We start from the raw sequence: 27480 nt of genomic DNA, 5'->3' as shown, positions 1-27480 counted from the left end.
TATGCCATAATTTTGACTGCTTCATAATTTTGACTATGTCTCATAATTATGATTTAGTGTGTCATAATTTTATCTCATGATTATGACTTTTAAAGTCAGAATTTCACCTTTTTGTCACATAATTATGACTTAGTATGTAATACTTTCGACTTTTTATGTCATAATTATGATTTACCAGAGCACGTTTTTCTTCTTATGTGGCGGAAATGGGCTTCCATAGAAAAACGATCATGAAAAATAACGAATATCAAAATATCAGAAATAATGTCTTCCTCTGCCGGCCGTCTGGTGAACGTGTCAATGGAGCTTGAGGAGATCTGAATCACAAATCCACTGGAAACCCAGGAATGGGAAAATCATTGAGATGGTCCAGGAAAGCTCAGTCGGAGCGTTTCAGACGCTCTCCATATTTCACTATCAGGACACAATGGGCTCTTTCTACCACATTTAGGGAGTTTGTTTCTGCTTTCAGAGTGTTGGAGGAGAGTTTTGAGCTTTTTGGCAGAAAGCAGCGCAAACAGAGACAAACACGAATAAACATTTGCAGCATTAATCACATTTTGTTTGTGATAAAGATATGCAGTGAAAAAAATGGGTGCGGGATTTACTTTGAAACCGATTCACTCCGAAACTACTAATAAATTTCACAAATAACTACAAAGAAATGGCAAGAAACACACTGAATGAAATTTTGAAGTATAAAGACTGAACTGCAATTTTCTTGTAAAATGTACTCCAACAATATTTACATTCGTATTGTTTTTTAATTCATATTTTACAATGCATGCTGCTGTCTCAGATCTGAACAATCATTGCAAAACGGCTCTTGAAACCAGCCTAAACTGCTTCACTGCTCTCCTAATGCAATCAGGCTGGTTTCAGAGGGGATTTGAGCCTTTTTCCGACCAGTTTAAAGGGTTTTAAGCTGGTTTTCCAGCAGGGAAAGAGTCTCACAAATGAGTCTGTAATCGTGTAAAAGAGCCTGATCACGTTTAAACCCAGTGTGCAAACTTCAGCAGATTTACTACCAAAATCAGTGTAGAAAATGTAAAAAACGTCTGTAGATCGTATCTGGGCCAAAACATCAGTCATAGTTTGACTTTCTCTCTGCGCTCGAGAGCTGTTTCCGGCTCTTGGCAGATACGGACACTATTTATTGTCAAAAGTTCTCGCCGATGTCCAGAGCAAATCCCTGCCATTACAGCAGGTCACGTGACCTCACAGGAATGAACGAGAGGCACCAGTCGGCCGAGACGGGTTAACCAAAGACCAGAGAACTGGAGTTAACCAGAACACACACACACACACAGTTTAACATTCTTCACAGCAGCTCCAGATCGACTAAAGTTACTTTACATGAGTAAAACCTGTCAAGAAGAGTCTTATTTTAGTCCTTCTCGGAGTTGTATTTCATCTAAAACCACGGCCGAAATAAGGTGTTTTCGTTTGTGTGTTTAGTCATGTGATGCATACTGTATCAATAGATATCGATGGTTATACTGACATTATTGTGCACGGCAAAAATGTATGTTCTTCCTCAGTATTTGTGTCTTGTTTTCCAGTACAAATATCTAAACATTCTTAAATCAAGATACATTTACTGGAGAAGGAAATTAGTTAAGAAATGAAGTCTTGTTTACTTAAAAAAATGATTAAAATGAAGGTAGTTTGCGCATAAAACAAGAACAAATATCTGTCAATAGGACAGAAAAATAATCTTGCTTTCCCCTTGAATTAAGTTTATTTTTTGAACCCCATTGGCAGATATTTGTTCTTGTTTTAAACTCAAACTCACTTCATTTTAATCAGTTTTTAGGAAACCAAGACTTAATATCTTCAGTCATTTTGCTTCTCCAATAAATGTATCTTGATTTAAGAATGTTTAGATATGTTTACTGGAAAACAAGACAAAACTAGGAAGGAATAACATCATTTCATGCAGCGTGGCTGCTATTCATTGTTCTAAATGTTATTTTGTACAATCTTCATACTTCATTCTTGCAAAGATGACAGAAAATTTACTCGCAATTGCTGTCCTGCATCAAAACATGAGGGCGATTGTGTTTTAAGGTCAAGCGCCGATAGCCTAGTGGGCAGCACTGACATATAGCGCAGTTGCACTTCAGGCGTCCCGAGTTCGAGTCCCGGCTTGTGGACCTTTCCCAATCCCACCCTGCCCCTCTCTCCAACTTACTGTCCTCTCATAATAAAGGAAAAAAACAGCAAAAAAAAAAAAATCACCAGATTTCAGTACATCAGAAACTCGACAACACGACAAATGCCGATTAAACATGTTCAATTGGCAAAAACAAGTGCCGACCAAAAGCAGGGGAACACGCTGATCCAACAAAACCTGACAAAATGCCTGTTGCCGTCACAATTTTCCCTTTAGACCAGACATGGAAGAGCGATGTTGAATGCGACCTGAGCGCTGGATATATATTTTCTTACCTGCATCATGAGCCGTGATGACCAGCGTGTATCTGTCCTGAGTTTCCCGGTCCAGCGTTCGGATCAGGTTCAGCTGACCGCCAGATGTGAGGCTGAACGATCCCGCTTCATTCCCGCTGGTGAGGGTGTAGCTGATCTGACCGTTAGCGCCCAGATCATTGTCACGGGCAACGACCTGCCGGACACAAGAGTTTTTAAAACCTGAGCAAATAAACTTGAACAAACACATAAAATCTCAAAACAAATCATTCAACGAGATTAAAATACTGTTTATTATACATTTTATTTAATATATAAATGCATATATTATATGCAACCAATTACACAATTGAATAGATGAAGTACAAAATCATGATTGCAAATATTGTATAAATCCAGAATGATCAATTAAAAATCACCAGTTACAGTTTAGCATAACAAACTAACTCTGAATGTGGATCCAAAAGTCATATCAAAGTTATTAAATTTTGATGAAAGATTATATTTTTTTCTTTAGCAATTTCTTTGTGTTTTAAAGAAGCATTCTGACCACTGGTCGATTTACTTTCTCATTCTGCCTTCTGAGGTTCTGTCTCCGTCTCTGAGTTTAGTGTTGGTTTGCGTGAGCGGCTGAACCGCTGGCACACCTGACTCCAGCTCATTTCCCCTCTCAGGTGAGGTTTGTTTGGACTCGGACATTCGAGACCACCCTCATTATGTCATTTAGCCGCGGCATATAACTTTCTGCAGTTACACTCTGTCACCCTACAGTGGGAGCCGGAGCCGAATCCACGCCCTGCATTTATCATTCCAGCGACGTCAAACACTTCGAGTCACATTTCCAAATAAGAGTGCGCTTTGTGTTGGAAATCTGCTCTTGCATTTCTGCATGTTAAACCAAATTCATAAATGATGGAGAACCAAACCCTCCTGCTCTAATGAGACGAACTAGTGCTGTTCCCACTTTTGAAATCGTAATCACAAGTTCGTCACTTTCAAGTCAATATGAGGTTTATTCTTGCCTATTTCATGGGGAAATATTATTAAAGCCTGAATATATTAAAGATATTGTCCCATTCGTTGACAACGATATAATAAATCCTGCTAAAATACATGCAATATGCATCAAATGTTTATTTACATATGCAAATATATACAGTGGTGTAACTTTGTTTTAAAAAGTGGGTGGGACAGGAATGTGTGTTGTGGGGCAGGGGTGTATTGTAATTGTATTATTACAATAATAAATGCACAAAATTTATTGACATAGACCTCATGTTTAATATGATAGTTTCATCCTTACATCTACTATAATAAAATATATTGTTAGTCTCGAGAGTATTAACATTAGTCAATAAATATATAGATCCGTGTTGTGGTGAAGTTTTCTGAACTTTTATTTTGGTGTGTTGTTGTGAAAAGCTGTGAGGAAGATTCGGAGTGTTATGAATCAGCGTGTCGAATCATGATTCGGATCGCGTGTCAAACTGCCAAACTGCTGAAATCACGTGACTTTGGCGCTCCGAACCGCTGATTCGACACGCTGATTCATTATACTCTGAAGCTTCATGAAGCAGCGTTTTGAAATCGGTCATCACTAAATAAGTCATTATTTTGTTTTTTTTAGTGCACCAAAAATATTCTCGTGGCTTTACAATATTAATATTGAACCACTGTACTCACATGACCTGATTTAAATATGTTTTTAGTACATTAATGGATCTTGAGAGAGGAAATGCTGTGAATGCAGGCCTCACTGAGCCATCGGATTTCAACAAAAATATCTTAATTTGCGTTACGAAGATGAACGAAGGTCTTACGGGTGTGGAACGACATGAGGGTGAGTAATTAATGAAAGAATTTTCATTTTTGGGTGAACTAACCCTTTAAGCCATTAGTTGACTAATCACATTTAAATTAATTTAATTTCTTAAATACTGGAGAGAATAAACCATAATAATGAGTGTTTACGTAACATAGGCTATATAGCACTCATAAAGCGCACGCATAAAGCTTGCCATATAGAACCGGCAAAAGTAATGATTATGAATGTGAAAAAAAACAGCAAGGAGACATTTTTAATTATTTATTAATAAAGAAATGTTTGAAAAGTTGACATTGCTGACTCTCATCATCTCCGCATAATGGATGCGCCTAGAGAAAGAATTCGGATTAAATAATCAGAGTAGCCTATTTCTTTTTGTTTTTAATTATTTAGTTTTAAAGTAGATATTTCAAGCTTTCTATAGATATTTTTCTCATGTCTGTGAGGCAAGCAGTCGCTGAGTTTCGGTTCATTTAGCCTATAAGCTCCAGTTCACGCGCAAGTGATCGCGCCGGCGCCTCCATGTCGTGATTATACTGTCTGCTATATTTGCTTCTTATTTATTAAATCCAGGCAATTGGTTGATGAAACATTGATTAAAATTAAGATACAATTTTTACAAAACGAAATTCATTTTAAAGAGAGGCTTTCTATAAAATAAAACTTAATGAAGTGGTCAAAATCATGTCTGACCCACTCCATGAGTCCCGATATATTGCGCATCTCATGATGCATCTTACTCATGCTGTTCACTTTTCATAATCAAATAAATGAATTTAAAATATAACATATGACTATTTAAACTTAAATATGAAACTACGTTTTCTTTAATGGCTACCAACACGTTTAGTACAGTACAGAGAAATTTCATGTCGTGAGCAAGAGCAGATCACGAGTCGGATCAAAAATTATTTATTTTTAGACTTATATTTAATATTAGGGGCATCCAAGTTATTTGGCATATTTTATTTATTTATTTTTTTTAAAGTAACGCAATAGTTACTTTCCCTGGTAATTAGTTACTTTTATAATGATGTAACTCCGTTACTAACTCAGTTACTATTTATGAGAAGTAACTAGTAACTATAACTAATTACTTTTTTTAAAGTAACATGCTCAACACTGGTATCTGCCGATAGTTTTCTGAACTCTTATTTTGGCAAGTTGCAGTGAAGATCTTTGAATATGCCTAGCTCAAAGGCTGCATAAATGCCATGAACTTGCCTGTAAGATGTTCTTGGGCAGGTTTCCTAAGTTCTCCTGTACGCTGACGCTGTACGGCGAGAGCTCAAACACAGGCGAGCAGTCGTTCACATCCAAAAGCACGATGTTAACGGTGGCGCGATCCACACGCGGGCTGCTGCCGCGATCTGCAGCCTGAACGACCAGAGAATACGAAGATCGTGTCTCCCGATCCAGGAGCTTCGCCACCGAAATAACTCCCGTCACCGAATCGATCCGGAAATCTGAGTTCAGGTTCCCGCCGGCGATGGAAAACCGAATCTGCCCATTGGTTCCCTCGTCCGCGTCGCTGGCGAAAACCTGCAGGATGTCGGTTCCAGTGAGCGTGTTCTCCTCGATCTCGATGTCGTAGATGTTCTGGGAGAAGCTGGGTGTGTTGTCGTTCACGTCCAGCACCATCATAGTGACCTCCATGGTGGACGAAAGAGGCGGTTCACCTTTATCAGTGGCCACGATTGTCAGAGAGTAATTGGCCATCTCCTCACGGTCCAGTTCGCCCACCAGAATCACGCCGCCGTCGATGTTCCCGATGCTGAACTTGTTTCCGAACGGCCCTTTGAGGGAATATTCCACATAGCTGTTCGGCCCGCTGTCGGCGTCGGTGGCCAGCGCCGTAAACACCGTCGTATCCACAGGCGTGTTCTCCTGAATGTACGCCGTCGTCTGCGACGTGAAGGTGGGCGGGCAGTCGTTGACGTCCAGCAGAATGATTGACACCTGGGCGGTGCTGGTGAAGCGGGTCATGGGAGGCGGAGCCAAGTCTTTAACAGTGATGACCAGGTTGTAGAAAGACTGCGTCTCGCGGTCCAAGGTTTTCTTGGTCTGTAAGACGCCCGTGTTGGTGATGGTGAACTGGGACTGCGGGTCACCTGATGCTATAGTGTAATGCAGCTCCGCATTCAGCCCTGAAAAACACCACAAATGAAATTAATAATGGCTTATACCAAACTGGGGTTTGTGAGGTAATGAAAAGTAAAAACACTTATTAAAAAAATATTAAAGATTTTATTTGTTAACCTGCCTGTCATGTGACCATCAGGGCTGTAATCATTAAATAAAATCATTAAACATAAATCTGAATTAAAATAAAATATAAATATTACATTAAAAACTAAAACTAAATAAATCTTTGCAAATAACTCAAATAAATTACTAACTGGAAATATATAAAAACCTAAATATTAATATTAAATATTAAAAATATTTATATTTAAAATAAATATTTAGGTTGATGAAAAGTAAATAATTATTTAAAACATAAAAATGCAAAATTAAAATAAATAATTTTAAACAAAAACAAAATCAACATAAAACACTTATTAAAAAACGATTAAATATATATATTTTTTTTGTTAACCTGCATGTCATGTGACCACTGGAGTTATTATCATTAAATAAAATTATTATAAACATTTTTGTTAATTGAAATAAAGCTGAATTAAAATAAAATATAAATATTACATGAAAAACTAAAACTAAATACAACTTTGAAACTAACTAAAATAAATTACTAACTGGAAATAAATAAAAACTAAAATAAAAATAAAAATAAATTAAACCTAAATATTAATATTAACCTAAATTATTGAAATTGATATTGAAAATATTAATATTAAAAATAAATACTTAGGTTAAAAAAATGAATAATTAATTAAATAATAAAAAATATTACATGAAAAACTAAAACTTAATAAAACTGGAAATAAATCAAAACTAAAATAAAAAATAAATTCAATCTAAATATTAATATTAACCATAATATATAAATATTAAATATTAAAAATATTGATATAATATTATATATTATAAACACTTAGAAATATTAAAAACAAATAATAAATGATAAAAACACATAAGAAAATTAATAAAAATAATAAAAACTAAAAATATAAAAATAAACATTAATTCAAAATATTAATAAAATCTATAACAGTACACAAAAAATACTAAAATAACAGAAAATAGTCATCAGAGAACCGTAAACATGCGAATGTTAAATTACTGAAATATTAGCTTAAAATTTCAAGGGGACTTAAAGAAAATACTTTTGCTCAAAGGAGTTTGACTGACAAAATGTTTGGGAATCCTTACATCTGAGTATTGTGTTGTGAGTTCATTTGAACATTTTAACACTGAACTCGATTTGTCTTCATTGTAAGCAGAGTCTCGTGCGCTTCACATGAGGAGCACTAACTGTGTCGCACGCGGAGCTTCAGACAGACAACAGTGCAGCACACAGCGTCTTATCTGAACATGTCAAGCACATATAGTCATTACTCGGACATGAAAACGTGGATTGTAAAACAGCACAGACCACAGAGAGTGTACAAGAAATATATTGTGTGCGTTTCGGAGGTTTGGCCGTCATCCACTCACGATGAATGTGTTATTGTCCAGACGTGCTGAAGCAGCTATAACTCTCCAGTACAGTGAGCGTGTGATATGGATCTGCAGATTTAATCTGCTCAGTTCAGAGTAAATGAGCTCTAATTGAGCGTCCGTAATGCCGTTCAGACGGCCGCTCATGTGGAACGCCGTGGCACCTTCCCACACTGGGCCTGTTTACAAAACACCCCGACCTAAACGCTGTCCGAGGTCAGAGGTCGGGGGTCAGGGGTCAGGAAGTGCCAACAATGATGTCTCGGACTCGTATGCGACAGAAAAGCAGCGAGAGGAGGAAAAGCCACAGACACAAATGTAGGTCAGCGTAACCACATTAGAGTCTGAGACACGAGACGTGGCGCTTGGCTTTCCTCAATCTACTCTCAAACAATCTCAGCAAACCTTCCAGAAACACGCGCGGCTCATAATTCACCCTGAAACGGGAAAAAACGGCTTTTCTATTCATTTAAACATGAGCCAGACATGATTTTGAGAGATTCAGCCAAACTAGCCTGGGTGTGTAATATTTTATGCTATAATAATATTAGTATTTGTCTGCGATTTAACACTGAAATATGATATTAAATGAAAAAAGTTAATTTACTCTTGTAGAAAACAACATAAATATCACTTAAATGAACTGGCTAAATGTAGAAATGACAATTATACATAATTGTTTATACATTTCATCCGGTTCAGAATCATATTTTATGCTACATTATACGTCTTTTTCACTATTCTTCACTGAAATATGATATTAAATGAGTAAACATAATTTACTGTTGTATAAAACAACATAAATGTCATTAAAAACATCCAAGAATTGGCAAAATGTAGAAAATGCAATTCTAAATAATCATTTATATATTATATTCAGTACAGAAAAGTATAATACAAGTATTTGTGAGCATTTTTACACTGAAAAATTATATTAATTTAATAAAAGGGAATTTAGTGTTATAGAAAACAACATAAAAATCGTTAAAAAACATCCAAAAACTGGCAAAATGTAGAAAATGATGATTACAAATAATCATATATATTTCATTCAATACAGAACGATATTTTAAACTAATTATGAAAAATCAAAACCAAACTAAGTTAAGTAATCAACTTAAAAGGTAAAAAAACAGAATTGCAATTTGAATTTAAGGACATAGAGTTGAAATTAATCAAAATTCATAAAGCATTTGTATACAAATGTATTCATTTGTTTTGTGAATTTCGATTTCTATGTCCTTAAATTCAAATATTTTATAAACACAAAAAGTATGAAAATAAGTTTAATATCATTCAAAATGATTTTAAATACATATTTGTGTGTAATATAATGTTTTTTTTATGTTCATTAGAGAAGGTTTTCACAAACTGTGTTTTGCGAGTTAAAAACTAATAATTAATTAAATCATGAAAATGTAAAAATAAAAAAATAAAATAAAAATAAAATATGGTGAACATGTTATTAAATTATTTTTTAAAAAATCAGGTTTTATTTTTAAGTAAATATTTTAGCTCAAAGGCTGACGGCTGGCAAAAAACTTGCGAATCCCTGCATTTGAGACCATAAACGCTTTTGTAATATCTTCAGAGGAACAACAGCAAATTTTATGTCGAATTAAGCGTATGCAAACAGATGTCAGCATTCTTACGCCGACATACGATACTGACGGAGGACGCTTGTGTTGGCGTCTCCATCTGTCGAGCGCACTTGAACTCATACCATCATCGGCGTCTCTGGCGCTCACGGTGAGGACAGACGTTCCTGGACTCAGACTCTCCAGGACGGAGCTGCTGTACATGGAGCTGTTGAAGACGGGCGGGTTATCGTTGACGTCCAGCAGGTTAAAGTAGACCCGTACGGAACTGGACAGACCGCCTCCGTCCCGAGCCTGGACCGTCAGGATGTAATACTGCTGAGACTCGTAGTCCAGCGGACGGGTGACGTTGAACACCCCGGTGACAGGGTTCAGGAGGAAGGTGGCGTCCTCGTCATCCTCCTCGACAGAGTACGTGATCTCACCGTTTGAGCCCGAGTCGGAGTCACTGGCCAGAATCGCCGCCACAATAGAACCTCAATGAAAAAATACAACAGAAAATACATAAAAACTGCACTGACCAATCAAAATCAAGTATTCCAGTCAGTCAATCCAACTTTAGAATGTGGTGGAATGATTGACAGGCTGAGATGCGGTACCTGGATTCATGTCCTCTGGGATGTCGAAGGAGTACACGGAGCGGGAGAACTTCGGCGGGTGATCGTTGACGTCGCTGACGGTGATGTTGACCCGTACGTCGGAGGACTGCTGGCCGTCGTCCGCCCGCACCAGGAGAGAATACTTCGACCTCCGCTCTCTGTCCAGACGCTTGGTGGCGATCAGCTCGCCGGATTCGGGATCGATGCGGAAGCTGTCGTCCGCTCCGCTGATGATGGCGTAGGTCACCAGAGCGTTCGCACCCTGAACAAAACCACACACGCTTTAATCAATCATGGTTTATAAACATCCACTTCACTTTAGCAATGTGATTTATGAGTGAAACTAAATACACAGTCAGAAGTAAAGTAGGGGGCGGGACTTGATTTTATCCACTGGCATTTGATTGGCTCATCAATATTATCACCTGCTTATGCCGATTCGATCACAAGCAGAAATGCCGCACTGCAATAAATGATGTTCCTCCTCAATATTTCTGTCTTGTTTTCCAGTACAAACATCTAAACATTCTTAAATCAAGATACATTTATTGTAGAAGAGAAATGACTGAAGATAAAAATAGTAGAAGAACAAAAATTACTAACTGGAAATAAATACAAACTAAACTACGGAAGAGGATTAGGGTCAAGCAATAATAAAAAAATAAAACCATCTCGAGATTAAAGTTGTTAAATTTCGAGAAAAAAAATCGTTAAATTTCGAGAAAAAAGTCTAGATAAAATGTTGAGAATAAAGTCATTAAATTATGAGAATAAAGTCATTAAATTACGAGAAACAAGTCGTTAAATTATGAGAACAAATTCGTAATTTAATGAATTTGTTCTCGTATTTAACAAGTTTTTTCTCGTAATTTAATTAGTTTATTCTCGACATTTTATCTTGAGTTTTTTCTCGAAATTTTACGAGTTTTTTCTCGTAATTTAATTACTTTATTCTCAACATTTTATCTCGACTTTTTTCTCGTAATTTAACGAGTTTATTCTCAACATTTTATTTCGACTTTTTTCTTGAAATTTAACAACTTTAATCTCGAGATGGTTTTATTTTTTTATTATTGCTTGGCCCTAATCCTCTTCCGTACTAAACAATGAAGTAAACTAACATAAAAATAAATTAATAAAATGTAATATATATATATATATATATATATATATATATATATATATATATATATATATATATATATACACATATATAGCAAATTAATCACACATCAAATCTGGCTGAGAAATTACTCCCAAAAGGATAATTTAAAGTCATTATTGTGTTAAATGAGAAAAGCAACAAATAGACATTACAAAAAAGCTTTATATATGAATATTTAACCAACCTACCCATGTAGGTTTGTAACTAATTTGCATATTGCCAGCCTGTGGTCTTCATTGGCTGAATAGCATCTGATTAGCCCCGCCCTCAATCACTGTAGTTGTATCTGAGACTGGAAGAGTTCGTGTTGTTCGTGTCGAGAAGACGTTGTTTTCTGCTGCTAAAGCAAATCCACTTTGATGAGATTGATACGGTAAAACCGACGCCATCGTTACTGTTCGTATCACTGTGCTGAGATTCAGATATGCTAATGAGCATTTGGTTTCTGACCAATCCCAACAGACTGGGCCATCTGACCAATCAGAGCAGAGCAGACTCTGGGAAAGGCGGGGTTTAGAGAGACCGAATCAACATAGAATTTATTACACATAAACTTGTAGGTTACAACAGCCATGATTTTTTTTTTTTTTTTCAGAAGATTCATTTGAATTTGTATTAGATATATTTACAGACCAATTTTTGGGCAAACTATCTCCAAAATATGATTAAAAAAAAAAATTATACTCTAAATAAAAAACTAAAACTGCCAGTAGGTGGTGGTAAATGTCTTAATGAGTAAGTCATTGAATCATTCATTCATTCGATTCATTCAGGTATGAAGTAAATGGCTCTCCCTTTGAATGAGTCATTGAATCATTGGTTCACCCAACTGATTCGCTCAAAACGCTGACGAACGAAGCACCGCTGTGTGTTGCTCGGAGACGCACAACAGTTCTGCTCTGGCTTCATAGGTAATATTTTCATTGGCAAAATTGAACAGAGGCAGACAATATTATGTCTAAAATATAACGCAATATTAACTTCTTATTTATTGAACTGTTGTAAATCAATATCACATTTGCACTCGTGCTATTCGGGACAACAACAGCACTCGTGTGATATTGCTTAACTATATCATGATATAAATATGAGGCAAAAACTCATACTGGGCATTTTTCCCTGATATCTTGAATTTTAGGGTCATATAACTCTTTCTATAGGTTTCATCACGCAATGAGGTGTATATATACTGTATATAGTAGAAGTAATACCAGGATATATAGTAGATGTGTGTATGCATCACGCCACACATTCAGAGCTGAACTTCAGATTGCAGTGGCACCAATTAGTGAGAGTGCAAAGTATTTCATTTCCACACTGGCGTTGAGTTTCCTGGAGGTCAGATCTGCAGTCTGCAGCTGACAGCGGAGAAACACAAACCCAACACAGAGAGAGAGAGAGAGACGGGACGAGAGACAGACAGCTCCAGCAGCGGTGCTCCGCGGGCCTTTGAACTGCGTGGATATACGGTTCCTCTGTAAATTCAGCTAATAGATCCCCTGATACCTGCGGTGAACACAGCCGCTAAACATCTGATACTGAGCACCGATCCAACGTGGCACATGAATAACGCTGGTGACAGATTGTGACGTCCCCATTCCAGCAGAAGACAATATGAGTTCAGACAGACACGTTAAAGAAGAGACGCTACACCACATCAAAGAGCAGAAGATCATCGCGGCTCAGACGATCGCTAGAATTCACCACTGAAAACGCTTGCGATTTAACATAAGTCACTCTACTTCCATTTTACACCGTGGACATTCATCAGCAAACGTTTAAACACTAGTAAACGTGTAATTCTTCACTATTCATATACACTCATCTATTAACCCTCTATGGTACGGTGTTGCCTCCAGGCATCATGGTCTATTTTAGTTTGTTTTTAATAAAATAAGGCACCAACTGATTGATCAAACATATCTCAGGACAGAATAACTCAAATACTAATCTATAAAAGTGCAAAACATGACCAACAGGGGTCCATTTTGTGTCCTGTTTCAGCACATGTCACATGACTCCATATTTTCTCCAATGAAAAGTGCTTTTTTCACTTGTTTGTAACCATTTAATCACCCACAAAATATATGAGTCACCTTCACTGGCAAGTAAAGAAGTATTTTCAAGAACTTTACATTATATATCATCAAATGTTTTAGAGAAAATAACATAAACTGTGTGTTGCCTCAAGGCAACATTGTACCATAATGGAATCGCATAATAGGTTTGAATACAAACGTATCATATTTGTAAGGAAAAGAGTTAGAATTATCTAAATATATTTGCATTTTCACATGATTTTGTAATGCACTTATAAGAATAGTACTATATCTGCATATTTTATGATCTATAGCACTACAAAAAGTTATAAAACACAGGTAGATAAGCCAGTTGATGAGGATGATGATGAGGAAGATGAAATCATAGTGACAATCTGTCGGGGAGAGAGTGAGGGTGAGAGAGAAGATGGAGATGAGGATGAATATGGATTTGATAACTTGATATAATAACATAAAGATATGATGTTTTTGTAATATTTGTGTTCCACTATGGTACAATTACTGGATATAAAATGTTAGTTTTTATTAAATATAAAACTTTTAATACATTAAAAACTAGATACATTTGTTTGTTCAAGTGTCTAGTTAAAGAAATTGATGTTTTAAATAAACATATTTCTTTTTTCTACATGAAAATGCCAAATGTTAACATTTTTCCATTGCGGTACAATGATGCCTCGAGGCAAAAAAAAAAAAAAAAATTATGAAAATGTTTATTGATATTGTTAAAGTATCCAATTTTAAGCAGGAAAAACAACACTAATAATTTTTTCCTCGTTGATATCATATTGTGTACCATATTGAAAAGCGAACAGGTTTTGTAAGATTCAGAGGAATACTGTAATGTTCTCTCAACAGCTCTCTCTCTCTCTGTCTCATGAGTCTGCTGGAGAGACGAGAGGAAGAGTGAATATGATTCCTCAGCTCCTGCAGCCATTGATCAGTGCAGCGGATCTCTGGATTTCCCATCAGCCACCTGGGCCGCCCCCTCTTCCGGCCGGCGGCCAGTTAACGCTGTGACGGGCTTCAAGCGCTCGAGGAAGAGGGAGCGACGAGCAGACCAACGGGATGGACGGGACATACGGAAACTCGCTCAAAAGATGGAAAGGGAATGTTCTGAGACGCTCATTTGCTCTGATTATTATCGTTCACTTAAACTAACGCCATTAAAAACAGTTTCGTTACTTGAAATGCAATAAACATGGAAACACTTTACAATAAGATCTCATTTGTTTACATAAACTAACAATGATTAATGTATTTTTACAGCATTTATTAACCTTTGTTAATGTTAGTTAATAAAAGTGTTCATGTTAGTTCACACTGCATTAACTAAAGCCAACAGATATAAATTTGGATCTTAAAATGTACTAGTAAGTGTTTAAATTAACATTAACTAAGATTAATAAATGCTGCAAGTATTGCTCATTGTTAGTTCATGTTAACAAATGTAATTAACTAATGTTGACAATTGAAACCTTATTGTAAAGTGTTACCATTAAATGTAAAGAAATTTATATATATATATATATATATATATATATATATATATATATATATATATATATATATATATATATATATATGTAAAGAAATGTATATATATATATATATATATATATATAAATTTATTTCATTTAATATATATAGATACACATATATATTTAATTTTATATATATGTAATTATATATATAGTTTTATATCATTTAATATATATATATATATATATATATATATATATACTATTTTTTTTTCATTAAATATATATATATATATATATATATAAATATAAATTTTATTTCATTTAATATATATAGATACACATATATATTTAATTTTATATATATGTAATTATATATATAGTTTTATATCATTTAATATATATATATATATATATATATACTATTTTTTTTCATTATTAATATATATATATATAAATATAAATTTTATTTCATTTAATATATATAGATACACATATATATTTAATTTTATATATATGTAATTATATATATAGTTTTATATCATTTATATATATATATATATATATATATATACTATTTTTTTTCATTAAATATATATATATATAAATATAAATTTTATTTCATTTAATATATATAGATACACATATATATTTAATTTTATATATATGTAATTATATATATAGTTTTATATCATTTAATATATATATATATATATATACTATTTTTTTTCATTAAATATATATATATATAAATATAAATTTTATTTCATTTAATATATATAGATACACATATATATTTAATTTTATATATGTAATTATATATACATATATAGTTTTATTTAATTTAATATATATATATATATATATATATATATATAAAACACTTAGCTAGTACCGTTTCTGTTTAGTTTAACTTGAAGTACTAAAATAACTACAATTAAAATGGAAATAAAAATTAATAAAAACCAAAAAATTACAAAAACACAACACTAAAACTTTAATTAAAATGCAAATGGAAAATAAAATTAAATAAAATTAAATATAAATATTAGATGAAAAAATAAACAATGAAAATAAGAATCAAAATTAAGTTTAAGCTGAAGCACTAAAATTACTAACTGAAAATAAATAATCTGAAATAATAATAAATTAAAACTAAATACTAATATTTAAAAATACTTAAATTTAAACTAATTCCAAATATTAACTAACTATAACACTATAATATTATATTAATGATAGTAAATAATGCTGGACTGAGACAGAAAAGAGCGTTCATGAACATTCAGACATCGTTTAAATTAGTCAGATGATGAACTTTATGATCACGTTCTTCATTAATACACTGTTTTCTGGATGTTTTAACAGCTGTTTATGAATGTTTAAATGTAATATTGTTTATCTATGGCAACCACAGAACACTCTGCATAGCAACCAGACTGACTAATGTACGCGTGACAGAAACTGATCCAGGTTCAGACTCGTTATGGAATCGAGCGTCTTCATCGCACGTACGGCTTCATCTGCGCCAGATCCGGCGCTCCAGCCCAGCTTGAGCTTTGGGCACACAGAGCCGGACAGGAATAACCCTGGACGGGATTCAGACATGCTGTTAGTGGCCGACTCTAAACGAATGACTTTTGGAGCCCAAAAATCCCATAATTCCTGACCATTGTGCCAAGGTTGTCATTTGAAAAAAATGCTGGAAACGACCAAGAGGAGAGAAAAAAAATCACAGATGAGATCTCAGCTCTTTCTCCTTCACCAGAAGGAAAATGCGTTATATTGTAATAATTAAATAAGTTCAAACATTAATGTAATGTAAACTGACTAATTAATGAAATTCTGTATGAAAAAGTGTATCTTTTATGTAGGTTTGTAACTAATTTGCATAATGCCCGCCTCTGGTTTTCATTGGCTGAACAGTTGTATCTGGGAGTTGTAAATTCAGATATGCTAATGAGCGTTTGGTTTCTGACCAATCACAACAGACTGGGCCATCTGACCAATCAGAGCAGAGCAGCTCTCAGAAAGGCGGAGTTTAGAGAGACGAATCGTTTCAGACACTGTGAGAAAAGAGCTGATGCTGTAATGGATATTATGAGAAAATTAAAGTGTTTTTGACTGTTTTTGGATGCATGTAAACCTGTACTTTAGTCTCACTGACATACTGTTATAAATGAAAATGAGAAATTTTGCTTTGACAGCTAGTTATTTTTTTGTAGACGTGTGTTTCAGTGTCGTCGAGCTCACGGGAGCGTCAGATTTCTCTCACTGTTCGGTTTAATGTCGTCTCCCTGTCAAAGACGGAGCGGTTTAATAGTTCAGACTGAATCCAGTGATGTAAGGTGAACTCGATCTCTCTCCCTCTCAGGGATCGGCCGCGCGGCTGCCAACAGACCGTCATCTCGAGACGAACGCGCGCGTCTGCCAGGTAAGACATACTGGAAATGAGCTCTAAAGTCTGAATACCGTCTCAGAACATCAGTTCATTAGACTGTGTCGCCCTCTTTTCTGCTTGATTAAAATTAATCTAGCGCTGCAGAAACGTGATAAACCTTCAGAGGCGGAGCCAAACTGACTCCTCCCACACGTCTGCTAGCGACATTATCCACATCAATCACCATCTGACGTGCTTCATGTGCCGTTCGTTTGCATTCATCTAATGACTGATGTCTGACGTTTTCCTCACTGTGAATGTAGTAAAAATGATTGTCCTGCCAGAGCGTCTGTTCCTGACGGGATCTTTACCTCGTCTGCGTCCGTGGCTGTTAGCTGCATTATCCTGAAGCCGTCGCTGATGTTCTCCTGGATCGTGACGTCCAGCGTGTCTGTGGGAAAGACGGGCGGGTTGTCGTTCACGTCCTGTAGGGTGATTTCAACCTGAGAGAGAGAAATCAAGACATCATCAGTGCCAGATATTTACTTAGAGACTCTAAGTAAAACAGGTTGTGAGTTACCATGATTTACATGTCTAAAACAGTCTTAACAGCGACAACAGCATGATAAAAGACACAATACATGCTTACAATGGTGGTCAAAAAATTTCTTTTTTAATGTTTTTGTCTCTTCTGCTCACAAAGGCTGAGCTTTTTTGATCAAAAATACAGTAAAAATAGTAAAATATTATTATAATGTAAAACAGCTGTTTTCTATGTGAATATATAGTAAAGTGTAATTTATTTCTGTGATCATTACTCCAGTCTTCAGTGTCACATGATCCTTCAGAAATCGTTCTAATATGATTATTTAATCAAAATATTTATTTCTTGCATGTAATATGCTTTCTAAAAAACAATGTGCATTTTGCAAATATTACAAGTTTCAGGCTAGAAAACGACAATCAATTATAAACTCTGAATGTTTATAAAAGAACCAAATTAAAACTGACTGTTGCAACTTTGTGTAAAAACAACACTGGCAGTGACTTCAAACTGTTATTTTAGTATAATTGATAATTAATTAATAATTAACACTATTTAATTTAAGTTTTAGTAATTTAAAACTTTAGTTTATTGTAGTTTACAGTTATTTTAAAATTTAAAAAAAAATCCTATGAAATCCAATTTGAAATTGCACATTGCATTAATATTTTTATTTTACATATTTTTTTCATTTTTATATATTTTTTTATTTAATTTAAGTTTTAATCATTTTTTATACCCTCAAATTGGTTATATAGATTGTATTTGTTATTTATTTATTTTTATATTATTTATTTATTTATTTAAATTTTAGTTAGTTATTTTAAAACTATTTAAGAAACGTTGGATTTTAGACATTTTGGTAACTGATTAATTTAGTCTTTTTTTTTTTTTTTTTTTTTTTTTTTTTAGTTTTCATCCCCTCAAATTGCTTACATAGATTTTATTTATTTATTTTATGTATTTATTATTATTATTATTATTATTATTATTTTAGTTACAGTTATTTTAAAACTATTTTAGAAATGTTAGATTTTAGATGTTTTGGCAACTAATTTTGTCTTTTTTTTAATTTTGTGATTTTGTCATTTTTATTAGTTTTCATCCCCTCAAATTGCTTATATAGATTTTATTTATTGATTTATTTTATGTATTTATTATTATTATTATTATTTTAGTTACAGTTATTTTAAAACTATTTTAGAAATGTTAGATTTTAGACGTTTTGGCAACTAATTTTTTTTTTTTTTTTTGTGATTTTGTCATTTTTATTAGTTTTTATCCCCTCAAATTCCTTATATATATTTTTATTTTTTTATTTTCATTTTAGTTACTGTCATTTTAAAACAATTTTAGAAATGTTGCACTTTAGACGTTTTGGCAACTACAGAAAAAAATACAGATTTTTTTTTACAGTAAGTTTAAGCTTTTATAACTTTTTTGAAATTTCATTTTTTGAACTTGCTTTCCAAAAAGTTTTCATGAATTACATTAATCAACCCTGACCTCAAAAGCTCAAGACAGTTAAGCAAATTCGCTCTTTCTTTGCATGGCGCTCGCAACGCCTAGGTCTTGGGTTCGAATCCCAATGAATGCATGAACTGATAAAAAAACGCTTTGGAGAAAATCATCAGTCAAATGCATAAATGTAAATGGCATTTTATTATAGCAGTGCACTTTGTTTTTCAAAAATGTTCAAGTGAATACACAACACAGGAATGCAACATTAATATAGAAATCAGCTGAATTCAACGAGCTGTTTTACGACGCCAGATTCCATTGGTCTCATGATACTCAATAACTCACACGTCTTCATTACATTCAATCCTGCCGCAGATCAAACACATGAAATAACAGGAGCAGAACAGAGCCCAAAACTCACACCTCCTCTCGTCCTCCAGCAGTGTAATATCTGCTGAGCCACGAGCTTATGAAAACACCAGAGCACATCTGGATCCACAGCTCCGGCGTTCACTGCTTTCCAAATGAATCCGTCAAATAATGAGCGCGAGGTGAAGCGCCGCAGAGTTCACCGACACAAACACACGATCTGAGGATCCTGATGTACAACCGCTTGTAAATATTCAAGGAAAGTGTAAATAAGCTGCTCCACTTGAACTGAAACACACGCTTTCTTAGCATTTGTGTGTTTGTTTCTTGTCTAAATATGAACGCGACACGTGTTCCAGCGTCTGCATGAACTAAGATCTCAAAAAACACTAATGAGATCCTCATAATATCTCAACACAGTGGAGTTTGACACGTATTAATGAAAAATGTAATGTTGATCTTGATAAAATTAATTTCAGTCACGTGAGGCTGCAGTAAAGCTATGTGGGCGCTCAGTTTTTACTGTCATTTGGACAAAATCTCATGTTATTAAAGATGAAGTGCTTCACACAGGCTGTTCGCACAGACTCGACGACAAATTCTAGACTAAAACAGACTTCTCTGCTCCTAAAATACATAAACATTAGCCTTTATATATATGTTTCTTGAGTAAAGAAAAGGCTGCACTTGCTCAAACGACAGTTCTTTATTTACCATTGCATTGCAAACAAGCAGAGACGTTACAAACTGTGTGCAGCAATTCGTTCATGAGTTATGAGGTTTGACTGACAGTTTGAGTTACGAGGTTTAGTCACAAGCTCTTAATACTTTTCATTGGTTAAATATTTGCAAAACCAATAGTAATGATTTATGAAAAAAATTAAAATGACAAAATTTGTAAATACAAAGTTTCCACCTGACAGCGACGATACAGAACAACACTGAACCTTTTGTTCGAAGAGTTTTCAGCATAGTAGGAGTTGCACCGACTAGTCAACTTTAATGCTCCGCCATGACGCTTAAAGCATGATGTCGACGAGTCACTGGTCATGGCCTATAGAGGGCGCAACAGGATAAGAAGTCCAACTTTACGCTCCAGTTAATGACAAATAAATGCATACTTCAAGAGCGCTTCACAAGATATGTTTGATTATAGCATCTGGATTCCCAGTATTGATCAGATGAATGCACATTTCAAACAGCTTATTGTACAGGTAAGTTAATCGCCATTCAAAACTGCATGGCTACACACACACACACACACACAGAGACAGTGCGCAGATAAATCACGCTTATACAGAATCATTATTGACAACACTGTTCTGTCATTCATCAATAAAATAGCTTAGAAACTGAAAAGTTCTAGCATATATTTCTTAGTAACTAAAACACACAGCTTCACTATCAGCAGAGAGATGATGTCAGATAGAATTAATTCACACTCTATTGGAATATCGGTTAGTGGAATAGGGAAAAACGCATTTTGTAAAAGTTCTAATTTGAAATTTTTTGTACACGTCCATCTAGCACGTATTTACATAGAAAAACAATGGAAAAGGAGCGCATTGGAATGGAAAAGCACACTCTGTGTGAACGGCCCCTTATTTGTTCATTAATGACGTTGTCGTAGTCGACTCGACTTTAATCACATAAATGTTGACTTTTCAACCCCTACAGCATAGTGTGCAAACTGTGATGCAACTCATATTCAATAGAGTTCAATATCTGAGACTTCTCAAACTGTGGCTCTATAAGTTTAGAAACTGAAAGATGTCAGCTGTGAGTCGAATGAGAGAAAATACACACACACACACACAAAGGAAACACACACACAAAAGAGCAGAGAGTGAATCATTGTTCTGGACTCTCTGGGTTCCCGCATGTCTTTTGTCTTAAGAACAGAAGATGGAAATGCTTCATGAACCAAATGAATGCCTTTACTGAATCCTGAAAAACATCATATAACACTGAAGTCAGGAAGCGTTCGAAGCGTCTGACACTGCAAAGAAATGCATTCTTCCTCAGTGTTCCTGTCTTGTTTTCCAGCACAAATATCTAAAAAGATCTCAAGATACATTGACTGGAGAAGCAAAATGAGTGAAGAAAATATGAAAAGTGAAGTCAATTCTCAGAACTCAACACTTAATATCTTCAGTCATTTTATCTTAATTTAAGATTTTTTAGATATTTGTACTGAAAAACAAGACAGAAATACATGCAAAACCACAGAAATCAGCAGTATGGATTGCGTTTCCCCTCATTAGTCAGTGTGTTCCTCATTAGCGCGCTCCCTCGGCGAACACGCGTGAATCTAGTTCAATTATCTGTGTCGCTCTGAGGCCGGAGAGACCCTCGATCGGAGGTGGAGAGCTGATTGTTTTCACACCAGCGTGATCCGAGCGCTTCGGCCGCCAAGAATAACGCAACAGAAGAAGAGCTATCTGTCGCCGCGGCGTCTTCCTCCGCTCCGACCGCGCGGCCGGGACGAGCTAAAGTCAACGCCACATGAATATTTACGCTCGCTCTGAAGTGTAAATAATCCCGACGCATCGTCAAGAGGCACGAGAAATAATTGCACCCGCTGATCTGAGTTTATTTCACCCACAATCCCCTGGGAGAATCATATCAAAGCGCAAGCCGCGAAAAACACAGGGAAAACCGGGAAAAGCGTGTGTGTGTGTCTGCTGAGAATATACACAGGTGAAACACACACTGGTTTACACACACGTCAGATTGAGTTTCAGAGTGTCAGTTTCAGTCAGTTTGACTCTATTATTAAACTCTGCGTCTCTGGCGTGTGTCGTAGTATTTGGCTGAAGTTACAGATGCAGAGGTGAGTTTGAGTTCAACTCACTTCAACACTTTAGTGAAGTTGACTATATTGACCAAACCAGCTTTAATTGATCCTTCAGCTTAACATTAATTCTCTTTCTTTCTGGCAACATCCACCACCGCAAACACTGCTTGTGCTTAATCCAAATCTGTAATCTGTGCTTATTATAAAACTGACTAATTTTGTAATAACATTCACTATGATGTCATATATATATATATAGTAACGGTCAAAAGTTTGGACACATTTTTCTATTTTTAATGTTTCTGAAAGAGTCTCTTTTGCTCGTCAAGGCTGCATTTATTTGATTAAAAATACAGAAAAAATAGTAATATTGTGAAATATTATTACAATTTAAAATAACCATTTTCTATGTGAATATATAGTAAACTATAATTTATATCCAGTGATCAAAGCTGAATTTTCAGCATCATTACTCCAGTCTTCAGTGTCACATGATCCTTCAGAAATCATTCTGATATGATGATTTATTATCAATGTTTATAATCTGTGATACTTTGATTCACTGATGAATAAAACGTTAAAAAGAACAGCATAGAAATCTTTTGTAACAATATACACTAGTGTTCAAACGTTTGGGGTCAGTAATTTTTTTCTTTCATTTTTTGAAAGAAATGAATACATTTATTCAGCAAGGATGTATTAAATTGATAAAAAGTGACAGTAAACACTTATATTGTTAAAAAAAAGATTTCTATTTTAAATAACTGCTGTTCTTTTTAACTTTTTATTCGTCAGTGAATAATAAATCATCATATCAGAATGATTTCTGAAGGATCATGTGACACTGAAGACTGGAGTAATGATGCTGAAAATTCAGCTTTGATCACAGGAATAAATTATATTTTAAAGTATATTAAAATAGAAAAACATTATTTTAAATTGTAATAATATTTCACAATTTTACAGTTTTTTCTGTATTTTTGACCTAATAAATGTAGCCTTAATGAGCAGAAGAGACTTCTTTCAGAAACATTAAAAATACTATTTTTCACCAGTACTGTATATATTTGACTTGTTTCCACAAAAGCAAATATCATCACCGAACAAGCTCTGAGCTTATAGTCACTCTGTTTATAAATGTTTATGTCACTAATTTAAAATCTATTTCTCTACAGAGAAAGAGAGTGAGATTTTTGACTGCTGGAACAGACTGTCGTGCTTCACTATCAGTGTTCAGAAACAACATTAGAGAGCTGATGCACGTGGGAATACTTCAAACAAACATCTTTCTGTGTAATATGTCATTTAGTGCCATTCACAAGTTATTTTTCACGATTCAAGGGCAAATCGAACACACAAACATGACGAGTCACTAATGAATATGGAGTTTTTTGTCGGCATCCGAAAACAAGCCTGTATCACATGACGCAGAAAAATCAGGTTTGAATAAAGTGAATCAAATCAAAGTGTTTCCGCTGAACTGGATGAGTTCATTCACCGTATTAATGAGCGAAACAGAGCCGTTCAGAGGCCGTTCCAGAGAGCAGAGCTCTAATTTGGGATGATGTCACTGTTAATGATGTCACAACATGAGGTGGAGGGTCACGCGTTTGATGTTTCCTGGCTGGGTTCGGCACGAGTGTGAATGAAGAACGCCGTGATAAAACGCACACGATCTCACACCTCATCGCGTAAATGAAATGACTTCACTCGCTGGACGCATCGCAGATCAACATTAAAACCTCTGGAACGAAACCCAAAACACAAGACGGAGTTTGGCAGACGCTCTGTATGAGTGTGTGTATGAGTGTGTGTGTGTGTTTGTACAAATCAAAGAATCCAGATGCATATAAATATCATGCATATAATCATGCATCATGTAATGCATATAATCACATATATCATGCATATAAATATCATGCATATAATAATGCATCATGCAATGCATATAATCACACATATCATGAATATAAATATCATGTATATAATAATGCATCATGTAATGCATATAATCACACATATCATGCATATAAATATCATGCATATAATCATGCATCATGCAATGCATATAATCACATATACCATGCATATAAATATCAATGTCTTACAATAATATTTCTTAGTAAGATGAATTGCTTAATTTTAAGATCAAAGCTCTGTAGTTTTAAAACATATCATGCAACGCAATTCAATGATTGAGAGATGAAGAAATAAATCTGATGATCATGATTTTTTATAATAAATGATGTCTGGATAATCAAGTAAAGCTGCTTCAGTCCAGTTGAAATATTACTAACAATATCAAAGTTATTCTTACGTTTACTTGATAAAAATCAGTGCAGATTTGACAGCAGAAAGACACGTGAAGCTCGAGCTGAAGGACAGTTATACTAAAAGACTTTTCCTGGATAAAACTCTCAGAAGGCGTGTAGGAGATTGTGTTTATCAGATCATTTAGAGGCCTTTTTGCGTATCAAGTACGATACAGCAGTCTTTACAGGGTTAATGAACTCAGCGGTTGGTGTTTGAGCACAGTAGTTTTCTGAACGCCCCCTCAGTGTCTCAATAAAACAAACACACACGTTTGACCATCTAATCAATTCCTGATGGAGAAAATCGAGGCCCATCCTACAATTTTCTCTTTGAATATCCAGTTTCACTCAGTCATACGCCACATTATGGCAGTAAATGAGTTTTGAACAGAGTTTAAAGGGGTTAAAGCTCGACTCAAATCACCAAATTCCACTCGGTTTCTCGTCTGCGTGTCGCTGAAGCCGCTCCGGGTTCAGTCTGAGACGTGGAAAATGAAAAGAGAGAAATGTTGATGCGTTTAACATGAGCGACTCGCAAACGTCCCTCTGCCAAACAGACAGTTTCCCCCTCGCTGAGACATTCATGGAGGAGAGAGAGAGACGGAGAGAGCGAGAGACAGGACGGATGGGTGAGACGGAGAGCAGCAAAAGAGACTTCAGTAACTTTAGACAATGAGGCTCGTCTGTTTCTCGTCAGAATAGAGTCGTTAATCTTCATTAAGACGAGTGTTTCATGGCCTTCAGTTTAGCAAAGAAAACACTCGATAATTCAATAACTATATTCCTCCCTCATCTGATTACATCCACAAACTCACTCCGTCTCACTCTCAGCTGCTGGTCAACAGGAAACACTCGCCTCCTTCTGAAAACACACACACACACACACACACACACACACACACACACACACCCAAGTGTAACGGATTATCAGAATAATAATAAATGAAGGGCGGGGCTTGGTTCTGTGCTTCAGTTGATGACAGGATGTTGGGATGTGGGCGTGGCTCTTAGAAGTGTATGCAGATGAGCGTGAGCAGGCAGGGCCGGAGTTTAAGAGCATTAAATGATTGGAGAGAAAGATTCTATCATCTATAACATGCATTTTGAAAATTGATCACTGGTTAACTTTCTTTTAATGGTTTTTTAGACAGCCTGAGTATTTAATTTGAATTATTTTAAGTTTAAAAAATAAATGTGCAATATGAATAAATTTGCCTTGGCAAGAAAATTAGTGTACAAAACGACAAGCATCCATTTAAAAAGAGATTTATCAGTCCTGAATCCACTATAAGAAAGCGCTTGTTTCTGAATCAACACGTCTCTATCTCTCTGTCTGTGTTTCGATCACTTAAAATGTACCCAAATACAGACACAATGAAATGACAGAGATCTCACAGATTTCTCATCAAATGAGCGAATCTATTCACATCTTCTGTCTGTGACCGGGTCAGCCGTCAGAGCGGGAGGTTTTGTTCTCTTTGACTCTTTGTGTCTTCAGATCATCATGGTTTCTCACGTCTGCTTCAGTGAGGAAGAACAATCTGCGCGACTCTCTTTCAGAACGCCAGCCGTAAAACCCGGAGCGTCTCGCTCTCTCTGCTCTGGATGTGGGGTCAGCGAGGGGGTCAGAAGCCGCCGATTTGTCCTGTCCAGAGGTGACGGTCTGGAAGCACTCGTGACCCCGGGGTCGTGACCCGACCTCAGTGCAGCGCTGCCGCTCTCGACTCAAGTTTGACGTCTTACTTTGAGTTCCTCTGAATTAGTGTCTCGTGTCTATTTCAGATCAACTGAGGGAAATTTTGCATGATGATTTTAATGCAGTCCTATTTGTGCTTTTATGCTTTTTCAAAATATTAATTTTAATTATTTTTTTGTATATTTTTAAGTATATTTTTTATATAAATGCAATTTATACATAGCTGTACATAAATGCATTTTAATTATTTTTTATATTTACTTTCCCTAAAATTTTAAGTCTGATTCCTGAATTAGTTATAAGCAGTTTTTTAATAATTACATCTTTATTTATAGAAATGTGTGTATATATATATATATATATATATATATATATATATCAGAGGTTGCGCTAGACTTTAACATTGTCCGTCATTTTGACGGACAGGGTCGTAAAAATTCCGTCATAATCTACCGTTACCCGTCATTTTCATATTTTAATTATAATAACACATTTAATTGCTTTTATTTTTGTTCACATTTTCATTTTTAATTATGAACCTACAGGACGATATAGGCTTATCCATTTATTTTGAAGAACAGATTAACAGATTAGACTGCGTAACTTTTACTTTAACATGAAATTTCTCTGTACTATACTATAGGCTACGTGTTGTAGCCTTTAAAGAAAACGTAGTTTCATATTTGTGTCCTATGTTATGTTTTAAATTCATCTATTTGATTATGAAAAATGAAGAGCATGAGTAAGATGCATCATAAGATGCACAATATATCGGGAGACATGGAGTGGGTCAGACATGATTTTAAACACTTCATTAAGTTTTGTTTTGTAGAAAGCCTCTCTTTAAAGTGAATTTCATTTTGTAAAAATTGTATCTTAATTTTAATCAATGTTTCATCAACCAACTGCCTGGATTTAATAAATACAAAGCAAATATAGCAGGCAATTTAATCGTGACATGGAGGCGCCGGCGCGATCACTTGCGCGTGAACTGGAGCGCGTCTTACAGGCTAAATGAAAAACTCAGCAGCTGCTTGACTCAAAGACATGAGAAATATATCTATAGAAAGCTTTAAATATCTACTTTAACGAAAACGAAATAATTCAAAACAAAAAAGAAATAGGCTACTCTGATTACATAG

At 35.0% G+C, this 27480-nt stretch overlaps 1 protein-coding gene across 1 annotated transcript in view; it reads right to left on the bottom strand.

The window, feature by feature from the left end:
• LOC125261514 (protocadherin Fat 4) overlaps positions 1-27480 on the bottom strand; it is a 95773-nt gene that overhangs the window by 35857 nt on the left and 32436 nt on the right. The window contains exons 2-6 of the mRNA XM_048180068.1: positions 17531-17662; positions 10074-10335; positions 9600-9950; positions 5480-6402; positions 2452-2626 (exon numbers count right to left, since the gene is read on the bottom strand). Of these exons, the coding sequence (XP_048036025.1) occupies positions 2452-2626; positions 5480-6402; positions 9600-9950; positions 10074-10335; positions 17531-17662 (1843 nt within the window). The remainder of the gene's footprint in view (positions 1-2451; positions 2627-5479; positions 6403-9599; positions 9951-10073; positions 10336-17530; positions 17663-27480) is intronic.

The sequence above is a fragment of the Megalobrama amblycephala genome, unplaced genomic scaffold (assembly GCF_018812025.1).
Source record: "Megalobrama amblycephala isolate DHTTF-2021 unplaced genomic scaffold, ASM1881202v1 scaffold420, whole genome shotgun sequence".
NCBI lineage: Eukaryota > Metazoa > Chordata > Actinopteri > Cypriniformes > Xenocyprididae > Megalobrama > Megalobrama amblycephala.
The sequence above is the reverse complement of the archived record's forward strand: the minus strand, read 5'-3'. Positions and strand labels throughout refer to the sequence as shown.